The following is a 24,439-nucleotide window of genomic DNA, read 5'->3' as shown; positions in this document are numbered from 1 at the left end:
ACGTGTTAACATGCCCTCGTAGTTGGTTATTGCATGTCGATTTGGTGTTATTTGTCCCCCCAGGGTTTATGATCAGCTCTTCTATGCATACAGAGCCCCTGTCACACACACATGGCTGTGCTGGGCACGGCGGGGTCTTAGGAGTGAAAGTGCGTTCCAGACTCTGTCCCGCCAGAGCTGTACTCCGGCGGGGAGCATCTCCTATAACACACAGGTAAAAGCAAAGAAAGAATGACATGTTAAATTTCCTGTCATTGCCTTTGAGGGCAAACATTCGTTGAAGGACCAGAAAGAGTAGTCAGGAAATAGGTGAAGGAGAGATGTGTGAGCTTGAAGGAGACCGTAGATCACAGCCAAAGGCACTGACAGGTGTGTGGGCAGGTACCTACTGGGACGGAGAAAGTAAGACTGTCTTAATCAAGGACTGCCTGGACGCATCTCTCAGGCGTTTGCCGTCAGCACATCCTGCCAATTCTGCCTTCAAAATCAACCTCAGGCAGCCAGTCCTCACCATCTTCACCACTCGTGCTGAGTCATGGCCCTTGTGGCCCATGAGGTGCAGCCTCCTTGTGGCTGTCCTTGTGTCCCCCTATCCTTACCCCACTCTATGCCCTGCCTGTCAATCCAAATTTGCCCCATCCAGATCGCCCAAGGCTTTCCACACATCAAAGGCAAACCAGAGCCCTTCCCATGCCCCTGGGCCGTGGGATCTGCCATCAGCTATTCCCTGTTCCCTGCTTTCTAGGCTCACGGCCCCTCTTGGGGTTCCTCAAACACTCCAGCGTGGCCCCTTTTCCAGGCTTTGGAGCTGGTGGTCGCCCTCCTTGGAGGAATGTCACTTCACTGGTCACCAAGGTCTCTACTAAAACATCATCAAGGTCCCTGCTGAAACATCACTCTCCCTAGAGGCTGTCCTGTACCACTCTGCCCTCACCTCTCTCAGACCCTCCCCGGCCTAATCTCTTCCTAGCGCTTAACATCTGGGGCCCCACGGGAGCACTTTGTTTTTCTTGCTGGCTGCACTGTGTCTAGAGTCTGGCTCATGGCAGATGCTTGCTAAGTATTTGCTGAATAAATGCATGGATTCGCGAGTTGCCATCCACAGTGGTAAATTCAGCCCTTCGAAGATGCTCAGCGCTCTGGTCCCCACAGCAGCGGTTAAACCCCTTTAAGCAGTGCTGTGTGCAGAAGCCTCTTGGGATGCAGAGGCCCCCGAGGAAGGAAACATGACGTGTCTTTTGTGGAGCGCAGGCTGTGATGAGCATCTTCAGGCTCCCCATCTTTTGTCTGCAGGAGCAGCTGCAGAATTGAACTTGGGGGCTCAGTTACAGGGAGGGACAGAAACCCCCACCAGAGAGTATGTCTGCCCTCTTGACGGCCACATGCTCAGCACTGGGCAGAGCCTACCCCTTCTTTCAAGTAAAAGGAGCGGCTGTGTTCCGATCACTCTCTGATGCAAAGCTTCTGAAAAGGTTTGCTCACCTTACTGACTAATTAAAGGGAAGCCACATTTTTCCCTCCCTGGTCTCTGCAGCCATACCACGAAGGGCTACTTGATAGCCACAAGGCAGCTTGGGTTACATAGATGCCCGCGATAATGCCATTTGCTGTGATGATTGAGTCGACAAGGCTGAATGACTTGGGGAAAATATTCCCCTATTGGACTAACCTGTTGGCGGCCTGCTTACCATCACACTTGTTTTTATAATGAAAAAGGAAATTATTTCTGCTTTTAATGATGGCAGCTCCAGAAATGGTGAGTAAAATGGGTGTGAGGAGAGAAGATGCTTCTCAACATTTCTCAATGTTGTACAGCCTGCCAACCACAGCCTGTTTGGGAGGGGATGTTCTCACCCAGGTTCCATCTTTCAGAAGCCATTTGCCCACTTATTCTTTTTATATGGATAAACTATGTAATTGGCTACATGCTGATAGTAAACAGAGGTATCAGCAAGAATGAAAGCCAGAAAATGGCCCAACATGAACTTCTTGCTTTTCTAAGTTACTCTTTCAAGCTCTTCTTGCGATAGAAATGAAATGAACATTTTTGGCACAAAACTCTTGTTTAGATTTTACTATGATCTTGGGAAACACAGGTTGCTTCAAATGGCTTACTAGATCCCTTTGGAATTTCAAACGTTACAACAGGTAGTCACAAAGGGAATGAAAGCGGATGATCTGAGTATCTGTGTTGATGTGCCTGCTGGAGCCCCTGTGGATTTTAGCCCTTGGAGGAAGCAGGTTCCCAGAGCAGCCATGCCTGATATCTGGGAGAGGGAACTAGAATTTAATTGGGAAGCTTCTGCTATTTGCCTGTTTCCTCCACCCTCTCAGAGTTACAGGGAATGACTTAGAAAGGTCTCTGGTCTCCTTGGCATTGTGATAGGTGGAATTCTTTCGTAGGAAACACAGCCCCGGGGTTATTTTGATGAAAGTCGTTGGTCCAAAGCCACTCCCCACTTTGCTATGTGGGGGAAGGACAGGGCACCGGACGGCTTGGGTACTTTCATTCTTAATTAGGTCATGCCCGTGTGAGCCAGGAAAGGGCTGTGTTTATGGGAAGCCAGTAATACTGTGGCCTACTATCTCTTCCGTGGTGCCATCTACATTTTTGGGACTCGGGAATTATGTGAGTACCGAAACTACTTATGCTTATGGTAGGTGTACCACACGCACAGGGAAAGAATTGCGTTTATGTGGGACAGGTGAAAACAATCGCAAAAAAGCAATGGAAAGGGCTTTGAGAGTAATTTATCTTCTGAACAACAGCAATATGGCAACTTCTAAATGGTGAGAGGGAATCTCTCTAAAGCAATCGATTTGAAGATTGGTTGGACAAACAATGGGAAAGTCATTGTCTTAGCAGAAATAAGTTCATACTTTTTTTTTTTTGCGAATTCTAGAAGCTTTTCTGTTATCTGCTGTAGCTCAGACAAAAATGCATTCTCACCAGATGACTGTTTTTGGTTAATCGATACTGAATGCGCTTTGTGCGGACTGTCGAATTTCAAAGATTTACCGTATGATCAAGATGCACCTGATGCTACAAGTATAAATAGGGGAACAAATGCTTTCTGTTCTTCCTCGGCTAAGGAGGTAGAGGTGGAGGCGGAGCCGGATGTCAGAGGTCCTGAAACAGTCACCATGGGGGAAAATGATCCGCCTGCTGCTGAAGCCCCCTTCTCATTCCGATCGCTTTTTGGCCTTGACGATTTGAAAATCAGTCCTGTTGCACCAGGTAAGTGGACCCAGGTGAGGACTCTGTGATTTCTGCCCATACCCTCATGTAGGTGACCAATGTGACTGACTGTCCCTGTGGGGGAAATGTCTCCCCAGCCATTCTGACACCCACAGGCTGGACACCTGCACTTCCCTAGATCTGCAGAATCTCGGGGAGAAGGGGCATTGGAGAGGGGATCGTTTCGTTAAGCCCCTTGCTCTCTCCCTGGAGACCGGTGTTTTCTTCTCTTGTTGGAGGTTTTCAGAGACTGGGGCTCCACAATTGCCCTGTCAATCCTGAAGGAGGTCAGATCCTGGCCAGGAAATCTCTGAGTCCTCCAGGAAGTCCTGAGAAGCAGTGGCCACCAGTCCCTCCGAAAACTCAGGATAAACCGGATGTCGCCAAAGATATTAGAGGCCTAGATTAAAATCCAGCAGCAGATGACGGAGTGGCTCCTAACAACTGAAGGAAAAAAGTTGGTTTCGTAAATAAGTCACAAATGCCTGATAAAACAGTGGACTCTCTAGCAACCTATACGGCTAGGATCTTTTTGACCAGAGATAGTCAGGACTGGTCAAAGGGAGCTGTGGGGTTGCTGGTTCTGGAAGTCAGGGCTTGGACGCAGGCAGATTCCTGACACATTGGTGCTAGGGAGGAACCACAGGAGCTCTGCCTGAGGTTCCAGAAAGTGGGAGTGGGGGTCACCCTAATGATTTCTTTTAAACCAACTGGAAAATTGGCTTGGAGGAGGTTTGGAAAGGATGGGAGGTGGGAGAAGAGGTTTCAAGTAACTGAAAAGACACGCATTTAAAAATATGGCTCAAAATTAGCTAAGTGTCAATGAAAGAAAAAAAAATCTTGCAATCACCTGACTCCCAAAACTTACCTGGTTTTTATGGCTGCAAAGTCTCTTCCTGCTTTTGCCCGTATGTGTGGTTTCATGCACAGTACAGATATAGGCAGGTGGGTTTTTTCCCATAAAAGGTTTTTATAAATTTTTTCTTATGGAATCACAGTATTCCATCAAGTAGATATGCAGTTTACATAGCCATTTGATCATAGTTTGACCTATAGTTGTTCCTAATATTTTATAATATAAATAATATGAATATTAATAGCACTATAATATTCCTTTCTCTTATTTTTTGATTATTTTGCTATGACTAAGTAGTGGGGAGGAACAAAAAGTTTTCCTCATAAATAGAGTAATGTATTGTTCATTAGAAGAACAATTTAGAAAATACAGTTCATTGAAAAGATTTTTAAAAATTACCCACGATGGCATCATTACTCAGAGATAATCCTATTAGCAATTTATTATTGAATTTCTTGCCTTTTTCTATCTATATATCTATATTTCCTTTGGAAGTAACATGTACTATTTGTATTATTTTGAAGCTTTTAAAAAATTTTAACGATATCACCTTCACCTTTCTATGGCATTAAATAATTAAATATTTTCTAGATGTTGACAAACTATGGCTGATGGGTCAAATCTGGCCCACCCCCTTCTTTTGTAAATAAAGTTTTATTGGAACACAGACATGCTCATTTGTTCACATACTGTCTGTGGCTGCTTTCACGCCATAACAGCAGAGCGGGGTCGTTAGGACAGACCACGTGGCCCATGAAGTTTAAGTGCTGTATTTACTGTCTGGTCCTTTACAGAAAATCTCGCCAACCGTTTTCTATATCATCTTGTCCTCCTATAGGTATTCCATTATATATGTACTTCATTTGTTATTTCACCCGTTCTTTTTTGTGGGTGATTTGGTCCGTTTCCTGTGCATCAATATTATAAGTGCCATTCTTCTAAGTGTCCTTGGGGGTCGATATTTGCGTATATCTATGGTGACATTTTAGGATAAATTCCTAGAAGTGGAACTGCTAGGTCAAAACTTTCATCTGTTTTTGAGCTTTCCGGTGTCTAAGTTTACACAGCTGGGAAGTTTACACAGTTTCTACCCCTGTGACTGTAGGTGGGGGGCCATTTCCTTTCACTTCATGTGAATCGTTGTGAAGTTGGTATGTAGTTATGCCTCATTTGCATTGTTTTCATTTCTCAAGAAGTTGAAAGCTTTTTTTTTTTCTTTTTCTTGAGACGAGGTCTCGCTCTGTCGCCCAGGCTGGAGTGCAGTGGCGTGATCTCGGCTCACTGCAACCTCCACCGCCCGGGTTCAAGCGATTCTCTTGCCTCGGCCTCCTGAGTTGCTGGAATTACTGGCACGTGCCCCCACACCCAGCTGATTTTTGTATTTTTAGTAGAGGCGGGTTTCACCGTGTTGGGCAGGCTGGTCAAGAAGTTGAAAGCTTTTTCATACTTGTGCGCCATTTGCATTCCTTCTTTGGAGAAATGCTGTACATTTCATTGTTTATTCCAGGCAATGTCCTCAAGGACCAAGCACAGAGGAGGCGTGGGGCCCCTGCAGTGCCCTCAGGGCAGCCTGGCAGAGAAGCAGGGCAAATGGGAACTGACACAGCCTTTCGATTAAATGTCAATCTTTGATGTCACAATTTGGGGTCATTTTCTAAATCCAACTTAAATACAGAGCAGCTGGAATGTGAAGATGTCATTCCTGGGGTTCCTGCAGATTTCTAAGTATAAGACGGAGGGTGGGCATCCTCATAGAGGAGAATTGTTAGTGTGCGGGGGATCGAGGTGTGAGGGTGGAGAGAGGATCCTTTCTGCCAGCTCACCACCGCAGATGGGCTGTCCTGGAAGGACTTGGTCTCAGACACTGAGTTAAAACGGCCTTCATTGTCGTGATGTCATTCACTCATTCATCTAGCACATTTTTATCAAGGACTACTGTGTGTCCCCTGCTGTTCTAGGTATGGATAATGCAGCGTCAACAAACCACTGAGCTTGTCCAGGCCTAAAACACAGAACTTGCCACGATCTCTCATCCTCCCTCACTCTGCGTTCCTCCCAGCCTCCACATCTGCGAAGTGCAGCTTCTATTTCCCTGCTCTTCCTCCATCTCCTGCTCACCCTCTCCTCTGCACACTCTTTTCTCCTCGCATTCCATGTCTTTTCATCATTTTTGTCTTCAAATTCTCTTCTTTCTTAGGCAGCCTCAGCTGATATTGATCATTTCATAATCACACTCCTTATTGCCAGAGGGTGAAGTTGTGAGTCTCTATGGTCAGGCAGGGAAAGATCTTTTTAGCTCTTCCATGACAGAGCTCTCGGCTCAACATGTCCAAGACTAGGAGAAGAGAGGCAGGTGCTAGTCTCATCCTGGGCAATTGTGTGACCCTGGGCAGGCTTCTCTCCCCTTTCTGGATTCCAATCTTCCTTATTTTTAACAAAGACAACTTGGGCATTCATGTATTTTTAGGATTGATGAGGTAATTTAGGTGAAATGGCCTGCTCTCCCCAGGAGGGAAGAGTGCTGGTGGGAATTCTCCTGCTGCCCAGAGAGGCTTATACTTCTGGTGAGGCATCTGGACACTCCTTACATATTGTTTCCACCAGATTTGCCTGGTTCTAGGGGCAAGAACTGTAAAGGGCCTGAGATGTCACCCTACTTGCAAGCCAAAATTTAGCCTGCCACAGTTTCATGGGTGCTTTGGAAGACACGAGAGTCCTGGGTCAGAGACAAAGGACTCTGTTCCTCACAGTGCAGCAAGGGGCACAAACATCCTGTTTGTGCTGGCTGCCTTTGCCTTCTCAGTCCCACAGAGGCATGTGGAGCAGCCTATGTGTATGCTGCACGTGCAGGCAGTTTGCATTGCTGCCGCATATCCCAGAGTTAAGGGAACCCTCATCTTTATAGTGGTCTGCAAGCAGACCTGTGCAAACTTTGCTCTGGAGGAAGGCATTATATTTGTTAAACTGGACAGTAAACAAACCTGCCTCTTGCTCTGGAGGGAGACGCTATCTGTATCTTCCAAGGCTGTTTGCTCTACACACATTCTTGAAGAGATGATCTGGAATGAAAGCTGTCAGTGTCTGTGCACAGCAATTGTGGAGAATGGTGTATCAACATCCTGTCCTCGGCTGGACATGGTGGCTCACGCCTGTAATCCCAGTACTTTGGAAGGCCAAGTGGGGAGAATCGCTTGAGCCCAGGAGTTTGACATCAGCCTGGGCAACATAGTGAGATCCCCATCTCTATAAGAAAAAATTTAAACAAACAAACAAAAATCAACATCTTGTCCTTGCATCTCCTCTGGGAGATCTCAGCACTACCTCTGCCTGCAAGCCCCCCATGTGGGTTTCATCCCCTCCTCTGCAGGGGAACAGCCTTGGAAGTTGGGATGCTACTTCCCCTCCATCTTAGTGTCATAGGGCTGCTGAAACAAAGTCCCCAAAACTGGGTGACTTAAAACAACAGGAATTTATTGTCTCAGTTCTGGAGGCCAGAAGTCCGAATTCCAAGGTGTCATCAAGGCCATACTCCCTCTTAAACCCATAGGGCACCGTGCCCTGCCTCTTCCTAGCTCCTGGTGGTTTGCCAATAATCTTTGGCATTTCTTGGCGTGCAGATGCATTGTTCCCATCTCTGCCTTCATCTTCATGAGGCTGGCTTCTGCCTGTGTCTCCTCCCATCCTCTTCCCTTCATGCATGTTTGTCCCTGTGTTCTGATTTCTCCTTTTTGTTTTTGTTTTTTGGAGACGGAGTTTTGCTCTTGTTGCCCAGGCTGGAGTGTAGCGGTGCGATCTCAGCTCGCTGCAACCTCTGCCTCCCAGGTTCAAGTGATTCTCATGCCTCAGCCTCCTGAGTAGTTGGGATTACAGGTGCCTGCCATCATGCCCAGCTAATTTTTGTATTTTTAATAGAGATGGGGTTTCACCATGTTGGCCAGGCTTGTCTTGAACTCCTGACTTCAGGTGATCCACCCGCTTTGGCTTCCCAAAGTGTTGGGATTACAGGAGTGAGCCACGGCACCCAGCTGTTTTCCCCTTTTTATAAGGACAACAGCCACGTTGGATTAGGGCCCACCCTAATGACCTCATTTTAACTAGATGACTCTGTAAAGACTCTCAAGGCCATCTCCAAATAAGATGCCATTCTGAGGTACTAAGAGTTAAGACCTCAATGTGTCTTTCTGGGAGATACTATTCAACCCATAGCACATCCCCTCATCCCCCATGGAATAACCGGGTCAGAGGTGGAGCAGGTAGGACTGAACTAGAGAATGTGCCCCTTGGTGGGTGGCCCTTTCCCTAATTAAGGCACCTTTCTTTGGGCTGAGACTTCTCTGCAAAGAGGGGAGGGGGAAAGGATAGTTACATTTGTAAGTTTCATGGCACTCCAAGTCAGGTTCTATGGCTTTCTGCTCTTCCTTTTTCTGGTTTTCAGATGCAGATGCCGTCGCTGCACAGATCCTGTCACTGCTGCCATTGAAGTTTTTTCCAATCATCGTCATTGGGATCATTGCATTGATATTAGCACTGGCCATTGGTCTGGGCAGTGAGTACAATTCATTATTTAGTAGGATCTCAAATACCTAGCCAAGTAGTTAAACTTTCATGAGCGCCCCCTCTCACCCCAGCATTTTGCCGCTGCCCAGCCTTAATTACTGGAGGCAAACATCCTTTTGGTTTGGTGACTTGAAGTTTTATTTGCCCACATGAATGTAAAGTCAGTCTGGGGTGCAGCAAGGGCTGCTGGCCATGCTCATGGTTTTGTCACCAAGGAACCTGCCCGGTTAGGAGTGGCCAAAGGCAGCTGATGAAATAGAATCCTGCAGGTGGGAAGGAGGCACTGACCGGGGCAGCGGGGAGAAGACAAAGAGACCTATTCATGCAATGCAGGCGCACCAGCTGTTTTTACAATAAGGTGCATGTGGCTTTTGAGAAAGTGGGTCATTTGGATGGAGGGTCTCTAATAGGGAACAATTTTTCTTTCAAATACCTGAATCACAGGTCAGTTCAATTCGCCACCTGCCCCACTGTGTGGTCCACACTTCGTTCACTTTCTGCCCTCGGTAAGAGAAACCAGGAAGGCCGAGCAGTTCTCAGTCAGGACTCCTTGCTCGGCCGGCTCAGCAGGTCGGCCCCCCGCCATGCAGTTTCTCTCTTGACCTTGAGACCTCCAGAGTCTAAATTCACCTTGCACTGTGGTTCCTGGGCCAGGCCACATAGCGAGATAAAGTGGGGCACAGCAGCCCCACCCCTTGGAATTCAAAACAGAAACTGGGCTGCAGGAAACAGGCTGCTGACAGGGATGCAATTTCAATACAGGTTTCATTATTCATGGGCCAGCTCCGCACTGTGTGGCAGGGGGACAGTTGTTAGTGTTGCACTCTGAAAGAGCTGTTGGTTAATTCCTGCCTTCCTCCCTTTTCCCAGTCCACTTCGACTGCTCGGGGAAGTACAGATGTCGCTCATCCTTTAAGTGTATCGAGCTGACAGCTCGATGTGATGGAGTCTCGGATTGCAAAGACGGGGAGGACGAGTACCGCTGTGGTAAGGTCATGGCTCCTCCCCGGGGAAACAGAAGGAAGCAGCAGAAGCCAACCCTAACCCTTCCCATCTGTAAAATGGGTCCAAGTCATTGCCATTTTTAGGTCATGTCCTCAGCTGGGATTGAACTGGCATTTGCCCAAAGACATGTTGGGCTGGGGGTCAGGGAGGGCCTTCCATGGAGCTCTGACTCTCTTGGGGAGACCACATAAGCAATAAGATGAGACCACCAAGAAGTCTCAGGGATCCAGAGTCACTGCTCTGTGATGGGGAGGCTGCCGTGGACAAGAAGTGGGTCAGATTTGGCAGAGGAGGGGTTTGAGCTGGCTGTGGAGAAACCCCTGCCTATGGTCTCAGGGTTCCACCAGCCACTAATGAGCCTTTCTTTCCGCACATCGGCCAGTCCGGGTGAGTGGTCAGAATGCCGTGCTCCAGGTGTTCACAGCTGCTTCGTGGAAGACCATGTGCTCCGATGACTGGAAGGGTCACTACGCAAATGTTGCCTGTGCCCAGCTGGGTTTCCCAAGGTAAGTTAAAGAGCATTTCCAACCCATGGGCAAAACACAGAGAGGATAACAATGAAGAAAGACAACTACCATTTAGTTGAGCACTATTGGGTGCTTTAACACTCTCAGATTACATCCTCACATCCACCTTAGGATGCCCGATATCATCCTCACTTCACAGGCAAGCAAACCAAGGCCAGACAGGCTAAGTGACTTGCTCAAGGCACACGGGAAGTGGCATGTTTGGGGGTTCTCAGGGTGAGGCCAGGATCGGAGATACAAACATGCAATAAAAAGTTTCAAAGTAAGAAACAAAAACAAAACCAAAAAACCCTCCAGCTCCTCAGCTTGCAGCTCCTAGAGTAGCTTCCTGGACACTTTCCTGCTTGGTCCTGGCGGTCACATCAATGCCCATGCACGCTTCCCAAGAACCCCACAGAACCAATTGTTGAAAGTCAGAAATTTAGTGAAGACACAATCATCCAAAACAGTTGTTTAGCAACATGTAGAACAAAGAACTATAACAGTTGACTATTCACTTTTTAGTGTTTGTGTTGCCTACCTGATTTTTTGCATTGGAGTGACACAGTTTTGGCCTAGGCATGGGCCTCCTTCTCTCCCCTGGCATCCTTCCTTCTGACTTCCTGCAGCCGCTGTACTTCCACGGGTTCCCCTAGCAGCCTCCTTACTCCCCTTTGCTCTCAAGTCTCAGCACTCAAAGCAGGCAGGCTGCATTCTGCTTTGCACTCAAGTAGATGGTGTCATTAAAGCCACACTGCCCTGAGTCCTCCACAGAGTCTCAGTTTTCAAATTCCATGAATCATATTCTCAGCTGTCTTTCCCCAAAGCTGGTGGAAGCCAAAATGCCCTCCAGCCTCCAGCCCTGAGGTCTGCCTCCCTCTCCCTCCACACCAACTGAGATTCAGAAATGAGCTGCAATTCAAGTTCAATGAGAAGAGCAAAAATCATCCACACTAACGTCTTCAGGAATGATGTATTACTCCTTAGAGACAAGGAGGAAGAGGTACACACACACACACACACACACGCACACACACACACTGCACACAGCTGAGAGCTTCCCCATTGGGCATTTCTCTTCCCCGCTGAGCCTCTTCCTCTGACTCATTGGGTGGGGGGTGTTGGGGGGCCTCCTTTTCTCTTCTCTCTGCCCTCCTCCTCTGTCCTGGAGGACCACCGCTCTGTCTGAGCAAACCCCAAGGCCTCTCTGCTCTGTTATGCAGGAAAACTCAGCTCAATCCCTCTCCTTCCCCACCCAGCAGACCCAAGTCAGGAGCCCCAGCTGTCCCAGGCATCAGGTAGAGGCCACCTCATGGTGGGGGTAGCCTTCCCGTCTCTCTTCCACCCCAGCCCATTTGGTAAAATATTCCTTCTCATCCTTAATACGCTCTCTCTACAAGGAAATCCAGGGAATGCAATGTCCCCCGTCTCTCACCCCAATATTGCCTACTTTCTTCTCTATAGGCTTGTTCTTTTGTTCTCTATCCATTGCTTCAGTTTCTAAGATTTATTTCTGCATTTTGTTCTATTTTCTTAAATTCTCCTTAAAATCCTTCTTTAATCTTCTCTGCTCTACTACATCCTATGTCAGAGATCTGTGATTCAAAAATAAATAAATAAATAAATAAATAACCAAAGGATGGTCAAACTAGATTGCTTGGGTTCAAATCCCAGTGTAGACTCAGGCAAGTTCCACACACAGCTCATGCCTCAGTTTCCTTTCTTAGAAAAGAGGGATGATAATAGCACGTACTTGGAGGGGAACTGAAGTTCCGCTGATGCTGTGAGTGTGGAAGGGCTTGGTGGGCAAGAGCACACTGGGCGAGTGTGTGGTTGTGGCTGTCATTGTTACCATTTTGAGACTTGGACAGTTCATGAGGCTCCACTTGCAGCACTGGGGTCCCCTTGCCTGGCACAAGCCCCGCCACCTGCCCTGGGGCCAAGCCATCCCAGCAACCATCGGCTCTTTCATGCCAGTGCCAGCGGAATCCGTGCATTGAGTAATCCCTGGAGGGGCTGCGAAGGTCGTGCCCGCCGCCTTGATTACATTTTCCTCAAAACTCAAAGTTGACTGAACTTTGTATTCTACGTACACACCCCCATAGCATTTACAGTAAGCTGAAGAAATCCTGTTGATAAGCTGGTGTGTTCACTATGAAAACAAGCCTACTGTACTGTGTTTTGTTCATTTCACAAGGGAAGGAGAACATGGCTGTTTATTCACCATCTTCCATCTTGTGACTCTCCAAACATGTGATTCTTTTTTAAAAAGTTGCATCACTTTCACCACTGTTCTCCAGAAGACCTGTGTCCTGGCACTGTAAACATGAGCTGGGCTCTGGTGTTCGTGGAATCGCTTTCTTGTATGTGTTCATCTCTTTCCAGTGGGGCTCTGCGCTGGTCCTGGGCAGGTGAGGGATGTCTCTCCTGTTCCTCCAACTCACTGTTCTTGGAGAGCTTGGTGTCCCTGCTTGGGTGCCCCCCGACAATACTGCACCTAGTTTTGTGCTCACCTCCCCTCTGGACTTGCTTCAGGCCAAGCAAAGGGCATTTCACTGGAATGCGCAAAGAGTGACTCAACCAAGGACATAGGAGGTGGTCACTCACTGTGTGGCTGCAGCCCAGGGTGGGTGGACGGGGCTGTCAGGTACAGGCCAGAAGCGGGGGTCATCCCAGAACACAGCAGGCCTGGACTGAATGCCTTGCCAGGGTGAGTGAACTTCATTCTCTTGGCAAAGGAAGCCTTTGATGGGTTTGGGGGGACAAAATGACATCCCCCATGTACAATCCCTGTAATATTGTGACTTGCACATCGGTTGAATGCTTCAAAGTGTAAAGTTACCATGTCGGGTCTGTCTTTCTGATGTGCTTGCAGCTATGTAAGTTCAGATAACCTCAGAGTGAGCTCGCTGGAGGGGCAGTTCCGGGAGGAGTTTGTGTCCATCGATCACCTCTTGCCAGATGACAAGGTGACTGCGTTACACCACTCAGTATATGTGAGGTAGGTGGTCAGGCGATGCTGTTGTCTGCACAGGTATCGAGTCACCTGCTGGATTTGTGATGCTATGCACAACTCTACAAGGACTTAAGAGGCATGCATGTGTTATCTCAGATGGGAGGTGGGAGTTGGCCACCTTGATGAGACTGGTGGATGCGCCAGGCTGGGGGTGTGAGAACCTGGGCGAGTATGGCCCAACAAAGAAAGGGAAGGAAATAGAGTAGAAGGGTAACAATGCTGTGAGTGTGACCAATGTACTGTCATGTGACAGGCACTCTGGGTGTGTCTGGGGAATGAAAGCAGGCAAACAAGAAGGGGGGTGCGGAGGAAAAGAGGAAGGGAGGGAGGGAGGAAGAAAGGAAGGGAGGGAGGAAGAGAGGGAGGAAGGAAGGAAGGAAGGGAGGGAGGGAGGAAGAGAGGGAGGGTAAAAGGAAGAAAAACAGAAATTAAGATAGAAATTTATCCTTCTTTGTTTACGAAGTATTTTAGCATTCATTATTTATTTTACATGTTTTCCCCAACAACTCACGGGGAAGGTAAAACCAGGTGTTCTTAAATAACCACCAGGTAACTGAAACTTACAGGGACCACATGCCTTGCCCCAGGTTAGACGGTGTGTAGCAGATACAGCCAAGAGTTCTGAATCCAATTCCATATTCTCTCCCTGACATCTAGGCCCAAACCCTAAGATGTGCATTTTCTGCTCTGGGAACAGTAGGCTTGTTGGTCTGTCCGTCGGGGATGAATAAGCACCCCGGGACCCACATGCAGTCTGGAGGGACAGCTCATGTGTTGGGTGCTAAATCCGCAGTCTGGTGACACTAGCTTTCTCTTGCATGATAAGCTGGGGCTCAAAAGGCAGAAAACATTACAAAGATTTTGGGATCCCTTTCCCTTCACTATGAGAAAAGCACACACCCTGGTCTCCACCTGTGTGTGGGGGTGGGGGTAGGAGTGTCAATTTTGGGGCAATCACACTTTGTTGCTCTGGGGAAGGAGTCCTCTGCCAGGTGTGTGAACCCAGGCTACAAGGAGTCCTAGAGAGCTTGCCACGCTGTCCCTTGGGCACTCTTGTGTCCCTAGGGGCCAGGAGGTGGAGAACATTGGGCTGAATCGCCATGCAATGACTGCGTGATATGTTGATAGAATATATCTCCTTACACATCCTTTATCACTAGCTATCTAAAGCTTAGAAATACAGAACGGCCTGTTGTATACACAATACTTCACTGTTAGTCGAGTGTTTTACAATGAATTGTGTGACCTCATCCTCATGGTTTTTTTTTTTTTTTTTTGAACATAGACTAAAATTGTAATCTATATTCAAAGAGGGGGAAATAGAATTTATTTTTCTGTTACCCTAAGATTGAGTTTTTAAGAGTGTTCCTTTCACAGATCTGGGGCCTTTTTCACGGAGCCTACTTTTTCTCCGCTTTAGGGAGGGATGTGCCTCTGGCCACGTGGTTACCTTGCAGTGCACAGGTAAGAGTTCCAGAAAGGCAGGGGTCCAGGGGGAGCAAGTACATGCTGAGTCCTATCTCCTTGCCCTCAGAGTCCTCTCCCCCCATGGGGCTCTGTATCCCTTCCTCCTGGGTGCCAGGCGGGAACTCTGTGTACCCCTACCTGCTGGAGGAGGGGAGCAGTGTCATCCTCACCTGTCGGCCTCACCTGTCGGCCTCACCTGTCGGCCTCACCTGTCAGGTGGGGGAGACAGCCAGAGCAACTCATTAGCAGCGGACAGGACCAAGGCCCATGATGTCCCATCACTCTGAAGAGCCTTGAGTCCCTGACTCAGTTCCCACTTCCTCCTTACACGTGCACAGTGCCCACTCCAGGCCTCGGGCAGTGCCCCTCGTTCCTGGCAGAGGGGAGTGTTCACACCACAAGGGTGGGGTCTGGAGCAGTCAGGGAGGTGCATGCACCAGCAGCAGTGAGGAGGGGGCCGCAGAAGGTTCCTGCCTGCTCCTGACATCCCAGGGTGTTGTCATCACTGGGGGAATAGGATGGGGAGTGGTGCTGCCAATGCTGGGCACTGACCAAGCAGGGCAGGTGCTTTTCCCACTGCATGCCCCACAGCACCCACCATCCTCAGGTCTCCCCAAGAGCCTGACCACCTCCCCTGCTGAGCTCCCCCTTGCAGCACTTGTCTTAGAGCTGCTGTGAGCTCTGGGAGCGGGGGCAGTGAGGGTGGGGAGAGAGGAGCAGGTGCATGGTGGTGACACCATGTCCCCCAAAGAAGTCTGCAGGGTGGACCCACAAGCCTTTGTTCCCCTCCATAGCCTGTGGTCATAGAAGGGGCTACAGCTCACGCATCGTGGGTGGAAACATGTCCTTGCTCTCGCAGTGGCCCTGGCAGGCCAGCCTTCAGTTCCAGGGCTACCACCTGTGCGGGGGCTCTGTCATCACGCCCCTGTGGATCGTCACCGCTGCACACTGTGTTTACGAGTGAGTGCTGCTGACCATCTTCCCAGACCCCTGTTCACTCCTGGGTCATGTCAGGGTGGGGCTGCTTTGGGTGGTGAGAAGCGGGTCCAGAGGGAAGACAGAGAGACCAACCTCCAAGTAATGTACAGTTGGAGAGGAGTCTCCAGCCTCACTGTGGACCCATCATCATCGGCTGGGGGTAACTCCTGACCCTGAGCTTGTTTTAAGGATTGTAGCTCCTAGAAAAAGGGCAGACAGAAGAGGAAGGAAGCTCCTGTGCTGGAGGAAACCCACAAAAATGAAAGGACCTAGATCTTCCCATAGCTAATTCCAGTGGACCATGTTATGGCAGAGACAGGGTGAGATGGTGGTGTGGGAGGCTAGAGGGAATATGTTGCGGGTCAGGTACTGGGTCTCTTCTTAAAATCTCAGGAGCTTAGAGTGCAAGAAAACTACAGAAAAGACTTCCAAACACAATGGTTCTCCCTGATATTTTTACCCCCTATTTTGTTGCTGTTTGATGAAGAATGGTCCCTGATAGACTCCTTGCAGTGACCAACGTTGAGTTCAGCCCTCAAATGCCAAGACAACCTCAGAGGTGCTGAGAGTGAGGCCTGTCTGGGAAACACATGGGGTGTGGGTCTGTGTTTCTGTAGGGTGTGGCAGTGCAGTTGCATATACAGCATAAACAAGCAGGGTGATGGGACCACATCTTGCCTGATAACCTCTCCCACCATCTTCCTAGGTTTTCAGGATACCTGAGGTCAATGAGTTCAGTGGTTGGACTTTTCCTGTGCTTCACCTCTTGCTCTTCTCATTTCAGCTTGTACCTCCCCAAGTCATGGACCATCCAGGTGGGTCTAGTTTCCCTGCTGGACAATCCAGCCCCATCCCACTTGGTGGAGAAGATTGTCTACCACAGCAAGTACAAGCCAAAGAGGCTGGGCAATGACATCGCCCTCATGAAGCTGGCCGGGCCGCTCACGTTCAATGGTACATCTGGGTCTCTATGTGGTTCTGCAGCTCTTCCTTTGTTTCAAGAGGATTTGAAATTGCTCATTGAAGCATTCTTATGTGGCTGCTTTATAATCCTTGTCAGATATTAATAATTCCAACTCCTGATTCATGTTGGTGTTGGCATCAGTTGATTATCTTTTCTCATTAAAGTTGTGATGTTCCTAGCTCTTGGTATGACAAGTGATTTTCAATTGTATCCTGGACAATGTGGCTCTCATGTTTGCAGACTTGAGTCCTACCTACATTTTCAATGTTACCCTGCTTAAATGTAGTTTGTAGATCCTGGCCTACAGAATGAATGCACTGATGACTCTGCCAGGTAGATTGGTGGGCTGTAGTTCCAACGATAACTTTAGAGCCTTCGTGGGCTGTGTGCTTTGTCTGGTGCCACCTTCTCCCTGTTGGTGCCACCTTCTCCCTGTTGGTGCCACCTTCTCCCTGTTGGTGCCACCTTCTCCCTGTTGGTGCCACCTGGAGGCAGGAAGAGCCTCTTGAGGCCAGACCACCTGGGGCCTCTAGGTGGTGGAAGAGAGTCATCCATCTGTAGGGACAAAGAGCACTTTCCTGTCCAGGAGCCTATTGTGGAGGGGTCACTCAGCCAGTGCCTCCCACCTGCCTGGTTTCTCCAGGTAGAGGGGCCATCTTGGTTGAGAAACAGAACCTCCCAGGCTGGCCAGGTGGTGTGGTGGAGTCCTCTCATTTCTTTACAAGCTGAAAGATGCTGGGCACCCTCAGCTCCCTGGAATTAGAGAAAAGTTCTCTCCCAACCAGCAGCTCCTAAAGACCCTGTTTCTTGAAAAAGTCAAGCCCTGCCCTCTGGACATTACAAAAATGCCAGAAGGGCCACACCTGATAAAACTTTCAAACATCTCATAGATGCAAACAAAGTACTAGGAGACTACTCCCAATTAAATTAAAGCCCTCTTTCCTTCTTAAGAAAGCAGGGAAAGCATAATAAATAGGTGAATTCCCTCTTATTGAAGCAGAATCCTGACCTGAGACCAGCTGCAGGCTCTACCTGGCAGAGTCATTACTGCATCCATCACATGGACACGTAATGCCCAGAAACAAATATTTTCAGAGAAGCAGGAAAATGATTATGGTGGTGCCAGTTTGCCAACTATTATTAATGATATTGGTTATAGGAAATGAGGTGCCAGCACTTGTACTTTGCCAAAGTTTCAAGTGAGTTCTTTTATTCCTTCTCTACCTCTCCATTACTGTTCTGCACAGAAAAGCTCGGGGAACCTCAGGGTGTGTTCACACGAAAGCCCGAGGTATGTGCAGGGCACTCTGGCTTTGGGGGAGGCCCACAGGACCCAGCCCTACACACAGGCAAACTTGTCGCCTCCAGATATCCCAGGAACCATAGCAATATTCATGGAGCCGTGTTCTATAAGCAACACCCACACTGTGATCTAGCCAGGAGTGGGCACGTGCTGGCCTGAGAGCCTGGTCTGCCCCATCGTGCTTTGGTAAATAGACATTTTACTGGACACAGTCACACCTATGTGGGTACCTATTACCTGGGGCTGTCTTCATGCTCCAATGGCAGCCAGAGACCGCACAGCCCACGAAGCCTACAACATTGACTATTCAGCCCTTTCCACAAGAGGTGTGCTGACCCTGGTCTAGGTTCCCTCACGCTGCCACGGTGGAGGGCTCTTTTACAGTTTTAAATGCTCTGGGTGTGGTGGATGGGGTAAGGTGCTCCTGCTGTGAGCTGATCGGTTTCAAGTAACCAAGGGCTTGACCTTCCCTCCCTTGGGAGATAGTTTGGGCTCCTCAGAGGCAGAAGCATAGATGAGATTGTTTTCTCGGACTCCTGCTTCAATTGAGTTGTGAACTATTGTTTCCCTTCAAGCAGAAATGATCCAGCCTGTGTGCCTGCCCAACTCTGAAGAGAACTTCCCCGATGGAAAAGTGTGCTGGACGTCAGGATGGGGGGCCACAGAGGATGGAGGTCAGTGGGCTGAAGCCAAGATTCGGAGTCCAGGAGCTCAGAACCCAGAGGGCTGCGGAGGGGGCTCCCCCAATGTCCCAGTGTGATGTTCCCATGGGCTGCCCAGATACCCCGGCCAGGGAGTGCATGTCAGCTTCTCGGGACACACAGTCAGCCAAGGAACTGTGGGTCAGGAGTCACAGTTCCATTGTTATGGGGACAACATGACCCTGCAGACCTTCTCAGGAGAGAGTTAGACCTTCTCGAACACAGCAGGTGTTTCCCTTTCCCTGCCCGGACCCCCGGCCTTGTTAACTGAGGACATACAGAGCCCACCTAGACAACCCTCCCAGGCTTCATTCAGAACTCAAAGATTCGTATTTGTGAAGACTCTTTGTCTTGTGGGACTTTGGAAGATGTGTTCTTTCATCCTACAAAGAGCAAGTGGAAGCAGCAGCAGATGAGATCGCTGTAATAATAAGGGAAGTGGGAGTGGCAGTAACCATAGTCCATGCAAATGAAGCCTGGGCCACCCTTTCCTTAGTGTGAGTACAGAGCTGGTCATGAGTCTTAGGTTTTTCCATCAATCACTTTCTTTGTTAGTAGGAAGAGGATTCATTTTCCGTGGCTGCCGTAACAAATTATCACAGTCTGCGTGGCTTAAAACGATGGAAATTGGCCAGGTGTGTTCCCTCACACCTGTAGTCCCAGCACTTTGGGAGGCCGAGTCTATGGGATCCCTTGAGGCCATTAGTTTGAGACCAGCCTGGGCAACATAGAGAGACACCATCTCTACAAAAAATACAAAAATTAGCCAGGCCTGGTGGCATGCACCTGTAATCCCAGCACTTTGGGAGGCCAAGGCAGGAGGATTGCTTGAGCCCAGGAGTTTGAGACCAGCCTGGGCAACATGGCAAGACCCTGTCTCTACAAAAAATAAAAAAAATTAGCCTGGGCCGGGTGCAGTGGTTCATGCCTGTAATCCCAGCACTTTGGGAGGCCGAGGCAAGTGGACCATTTGAGGTTCAGGAGTTTGAGACCAGCTTGGCCAACGTGGTGAGACCCTGTCTCTACTAAAAATACAAAAATTAGCCAGGCATGGTGGCGCACACCTGTAATCCCAGCTATTCAGGAGACTGAGGCTGTAGAATCACTTGAACCTAGGAGGCGGAGGTTGCAGTGAGCCGAGATCATGCCACTCCACTCCAGCTTGGGTGACAGAGCAAGACTCCATCTCAAAACAAACAAACAAACAAACAAAAATTAGCCTGACATGGTGGTCCCAGCTACTCAGGAGGCTGGGGTGGGATTGCTTGAGCCCAGGAATTCTAAGCTGCAGTGAGCCGTGATCATGCCATCATACTCCATCCTGGGTGACAGAGTGAGACTTTGCGTTTAAAAAAACAAAAACAAAAACAAAAAAAGTGGAGATTTATTTCCACACGCAGTTGAGGTGTCTGTAGGGTGGTTTTCCTGGAGGCTCTGACCCCTTTCCTTTGGGTTCTGGTGGCAGCGGCTGGCTGCACTGGCATTCCTGGGCTTGTAGCTGGATCTCCAGCCTCAGCCTCCTTCCTCCCGTGGCTTTGCCCCCTGTGTCTCTGTATCTCAAACTTCCCTCTCCTGTGTCTTATAAGGACAGCAAGTCGTTGGATTTAGGGTCCACCCTAAACGCTGGGAGATCTTATGTTGAGATTCTTACCTTAATTACATCTGCAAAGACCCTATTCCAAATAAGGTTGGGCTCCATAGTGGCAGGTAGGCATATTTTGGAGGGGCCCACAGTTCAACCTAACACAGGAATTTCAGTGTTTTCCTCTCAACACCGATTACTTGAGCCCACCCCCGGCTGAAGGCACCCAGGAGCTGACCCGGATGCTTCGAGTCTGTGGGGCTTACTTACCCCCCACCCACTGGCAGTGCTGCCCACCTGGCCGAGGGCACTCACAGCTCTCTGTAGTTTCCAACCCACCCACATAGCCCAGGCCCAGTTCTGTGCCAGTGTGGCTGGTCCAGGGCCTTTCTAGCTTCATCAGAACCAGCACCCCTGGTGTGTGGTGGGAGCTGGGACACCGATCTACGCTCCCCTTCCTCTCATGGTGGGCTCTCATTCCGGACCACCCAGCCCACCAGAATCATTCTGATGACACTGGGCTCTGAAGAGGAGGCTGTGCAGCAGCTTCATCCTCCCAGGAGATTCTCCATCCCGCTGCCGATTTTCTTCTAGCTGTCAATCTGCTCTGTCCAGTGCAAAAGGTCCGATGAGCCCCTGTCCTGATGTAGCTTCAGCTCCAGCCTGTCCTGGAATCTTCTCCCATAATGCATTGAGCTGTTTCGCCACGTTCCGGGCAGGAAGCTGAGTGTCTTGTGATACCATGTGCTCCCCAGAGCAGCCCCTCAGTGTCCTGTCATTGTGTGATTTTGTTGTCTCCATGGAATCTATGGAGTCTTTAAAACACCAAGATGCCTGGGTCACAAACCAGCTGAGTTGGAGGGGTCCATCCCTCGGTGTCGGGGGCGTGCTTGGCCCATTGCACGTGGATTAAGTCTCCTGTGACTGTTGCAACAAACGACCCCAAATTCGTGGCTTAAAATGACAGAAAGGTATCATCTCATAGTTAGGAAGGTCACAGGTCCAAACTCAGTCTCAGGGCGCTGGCGTCAAGTGTGGGCTGGGCTGGCTCTTCCTGGAGGCCCTTGGGGAATCTGTCTCCGGCCTTTCCCAGCGTCTGCACTCTGCCCACACTGCTTGGCTCTGCCCCTCCTTGGTCTTCCGGGTCAGCAATGCCGCATCTTCGAATCTCTCTCTGACTCTCTGACTCTGGTCCCTGCTCTGTCGTCACAGCTTCTCCTCCGGCTCCTCCAAAGACCCCTGTGACTTCGTCAGGTCCACCCTCTTACTCGGGATCATCTCCCCACTCAAGGCCTGTCCCTCAATGCACCTGCAATGTCCCATTTGCCCTGTAAGGTGACACAGTCACAGGTTCTGGGGATTGGGGTGAGAATGTCTTTGGGGTCATTTTTCTGCTGACCATCCCAGAGTTCACAAAGACGCTGAGGGAGTGACCTTCCTGAGCCTCAGTTTCCCTCCCATAACCTGGGGTGTTCTGATGGCTGATTGGGCTGGTGCCCTGGGGAGGTGTCTTGGCCACTGTTGCCCCCACTCCTCCTCCTCTTTGGACACCTTAGGAGAGTCGGTGGCCCTGCCTTGAAGCAGAGTGGCCCCTTGCGGCCACTCGTAGGAGGGCAAGCTCGGGCTTGACGTGGTTCGAGACAGTGGGAGTCTGCTCGTCCCACCCGCAGGGCTCTGTCCTTTTCCGCCGTTGCGTCACACCAGAGAGCATCCCCCTCGTCCCTCGTTCCCTCACCCCCCTGGTCTCAGCACGTGCCTTCTGTGTTTTGGGCCGGGCTTCCTTCTCACACACATCCCCTCACTCACTTTGAAGCAGGTGACGCCTCCCCTGTCCTGAACCACGCGGCCGTCCCTTTGATTTCCAACAAGATCTGCAACCACAGGGACGTGTACGGTGGCATCATCTCCCCCTCCATGCTCTGCGCGGGCTACCTGAAGGGTGGCGTGGACAGCTGCCAGGTACGGGGCCACGGCGGTGGGCGAGGCCGTGGCAGGGTGACCCAGCCCTTGGGACAGGCCGTTGCCAGCGTTTCCCTGTGACGGAACAAAAAGTAAATTTACAGGGCGTGGAGAAGAAATTTGCTCAAGATATCAGTCCTTTTCCTGGCTGCCAGGCCTGTGTTTACCCAGTGATCTGGCTCTGCGTGAGTGCTGGGTGGTGGGAGGGGTCTCATGCTGCTCCCCTCCAATTCTGACTTTGTGGGGGACCACAGGGGAGGCAGGTGGTGGGGAGGCAGGTGGCGGGGAACCAGTGAATCTGGCCCTCTGAAAGCTGCAGTGGATGGGACTCCAGTTCTACTAGGTGGATCACAGGTCACCTGAGGGCCCTGGCCAGGTGGACCCTCCCTCTCACCAGCTGCCCTTGAGCTTCAGAGGGTCAGGGTCTGCATTCTGGAAGGGACACACAGCTGGAGGCAGCACCCCAAAGGGGCCGAGGGACATCCTCCCTTGGGGATGCTGTGTCTGGAAGGGCTGGTGGGTTCCCTTCTGTAACCTGGGTCATCCATTGTGACGTCATGAAGGGGGGTCCCAACTCCACAGCAAGCAGCCTCACACGGCAGACTGTCCACAGAAAGCAATCTCGCATGGCGGTGACTGTCCCCCAATCTTTGCTTCTTTCCTGTCACCCAGGGGGACAGCGGGGGGCCCCTGGTGTGTCAAGAGAGGAGGCTGTGGAAGTTAGTGGGAGCGACCAGCTTTGGCATCGGCTGCGCAGAGGTGAACAAGCCTGGGGTGTACACCCGTGTCACCTCCTTCCTGGACTGGATCCACGAGCAGATGGAGGTGGGTGCGGCGCCCTCCCCAGCTCACGTTGTCCCTGGCTTTTGACCCTAAGGTCCCTTAAATGTAACCCTGGTCTTGCTATAAAAACCAGGGCGTGACCCAGTGGTTGTCAATTCAGCAGCAGTGATTTGGTGGCTCCAGGGTGTCAGACGCTTGTGCTGAAAACAGAGATCACAGCTAGTCCTGGGCAGCTCTGGGTGGGTGCAGCCTGGCAGGCAGAGGAGCTGGGGCCGGGAGGAAGAAGGAGCCTCACGACATGGGAAAGGAGGAGGCAGCGAGGAGGAGCCCCTGCTGGGATGGGGATGGGTCGGGCGTGCCCCGTGTGCGCCAGGAGCAGGGAGAAAGTGGGAGGGGGCGGGGGGCTGAGACAGTGCGGGAGAGGACCTTGCCTGCCTGCTGAGGGGCTGGAACCTCGCTGGGAGCCAGGGATGAGAGGCAGCAGTCAGGAGAGGCTTGGGGAGCTCTGCATTGGTGGTGTGGGGGGGTGGAGGGTCCTGGAGGGGGAGGCGTGGAAGTGGGAGGGGCCTGCAGGGGGGCACCCAACAGCGAGGCTGGCTTGGCAGGACCCGGGCATGGAGGGGAAACCTGAGACGGTGGAGGAGGAAGAAGGAGGCTTAGGGCTTCGCTGGGACCCTGGCAGCTGCGCGCTGGCAGGTGAACGCGGCGCCTTTCTCATGTGGGCGCTGGGGAAACATTTGCTGGCTTGATCTCAGATGAAGTCTCTCACCCCACTCCTTGGGATGGTTTCAAACACAGGAGGTCCTCACTGAATACGGTTGATGGGATCTTAGAAACTGCAGCTGGAGGAGAAACAGTGCGCACAGGCCCTCCAGCAACGTCCTTGCTTGCAGTGTAATTTTGTTATAAAGTCGATGAGAAAAAAAAATTGGTTTCATTATATATCATTTTGCTTAAAGTCATAGTTTCCAAGAACTAACAATGACGTCAAAGTAAGGACTTTTTTTTCCTAATTCAAGTGAAATTTATATAACATACAATTCACCATTTTAAAGTGAACAACCCTGTAGCATCAGCACATTCCCAGGGCTGTGCAGACACCACCCTTGTCAGTTCCCAGCATTCTCATCTCCCAAAAGACACGCAGCACCCCAGAAGCACGCAGTTACTCCCCACTCCACTTTCCTCCCCAGCATCTGGCACCCACCAGTCAGCTTTCTGTCTCCAAGGCTCCAAGACCTTTTTAAAAAGCTCATTTAATTTGAAACAATTGGCCAAGAAAGGACATCAAATGCTGAATGTGCCTCAGGCGTTAACTCCCATTTTGCTCTCACTGATTTTGTGCTTTAAATGAGAAACTAAAGAATGGTGCCCACGGGCACAGGGTGAGGCCTGGGACTGAGGCCTGGGACTGAGACCTGGGCTAGCTTCACCTCCAGCACTGCCGCCCTGCAGCCCTGAGCACACCCTCGGGGCGTGGTGAGGGCTGTGCTCCGGCTCGGTGGAAAGTGCTTGCTCCTGCTC

General features: G+C 50.3%; 2 protein-coding genes across 7 annotated transcripts in view; one reads left to right on the top strand and one right to left on the bottom strand.

Moving 5' to 3' along the window:
* UBASH3A (ubiquitin associated and SH3 domain containing A) overlaps nt 1-11,203 on the bottom strand; it is a 60,521-nt gene extending 49,318 nt beyond the window's left edge. Inside the window, exon 1 of one of the 4 annotated variants that reach the window (XM_016938577.3) lies at nt 10,704-11,203. In XM_016938577.3, the coding sequence (XP_016794066.2) occupies nt 10,704-10,769 (66 nt within the window). In that variant the 5' untranslated portion in view covers nt 10,770-11,203. The remainder of the gene's footprint in view (nt 1-10,703) is intronic. The other 3 variants (XM_063803654.1, XM_063803655.1, XM_016938576.3) reach the window with 3 other exon arrangements.
* Nucleotides 1,279-23,830, top strand: TMPRSS3 (transmembrane serine protease 3). 3 transcript variants are annotated; one of them, XM_016938575.4, is made up of 12 exons: nt 2,668-3,238; nt 8,530-8,640; nt 9,522-9,638; nt 10,039-10,162; nt 13,038-13,163; nt 14,599-14,642; nt 15,440-15,605; nt 16,408-16,577; nt 18,469-18,564; nt 21,990-22,132; nt 22,805-22,957; nt 23,714-23,830. In XM_016938575.4, the coding sequence occupies exons 1-12, from the start codon at nt 2,788-2,790 to the stop codon at nt 23,735-23,737; spliced, it is 1,725 nt and encodes a 574-aa protein (XP_016794064.3). In that variant the 5' UTR covers nt 2,668-2,787; the 3' UTR covers nt 23,738-23,830. The 3 variants fall into 3 exon arrangements, with proteins under 3 accessions (XP_063659727.1, XP_063659726.1, XP_016794064.3); XM_063803657.1 differs by lacking the exons at nt 18,469-18,564; nt 21,990-22,132; nt 22,805-22,957; nt 23,714-23,830 and adding an exon at nt 1,279-1,756 and having other exon boundaries at nt 3,094-3,238; nt 16,408-16,789; XM_063803656.1 differs by lacking the exons at nt 18,469-18,564; nt 21,990-22,132; nt 22,805-22,957; nt 23,714-23,830 and adding an exon at nt 2,335-2,629 and having other exon boundaries at nt 3,094-3,238; nt 16,408-16,789.
* The last annotated feature ends 609 nt before the right edge of the window (nt 23,831-24,439 follow it).

The sequence above is a fragment of the Pan troglodytes genome, chromosome 22 (genome assembly GCF_028858775.2).
Source record: "Pan troglodytes isolate AG18354 chromosome 22, NHGRI_mPanTro3-v2.0_pri, whole genome shotgun sequence".
In the NCBI taxonomy this organism is placed as follows: domain Eukaryota; kingdom Metazoa; phylum Chordata; class Mammalia; order Primates; family Hominidae; genus Pan; species Pan troglodytes.
This window is presented reverse-complemented; position numbering and strand designations above follow the sequence as displayed.

Coding starts and splice junctions, on each gene's coding strand:
- TMPRSS3 (XM_016938575.4), top strand. CDS start 2,788: ATGGTGAGAGGGAATCTCTCTAAAGCAATCGATTTGAAGATTGGTTGG. Junction 9,639..10,038: donor GGAGGACGAGTACCGCTGTG/GTAAGGTCATGG, acceptor CACATCGGCCAG/TCCGGGTGAGTGGTCAGAAT. Junction 13,164..14,598: donor CACCACTCAGTATATGTGAG/GTAGGTGGTCAG, acceptor TCTCCGCTTTAG/GGAGGGATGTGCCTCTGGCC.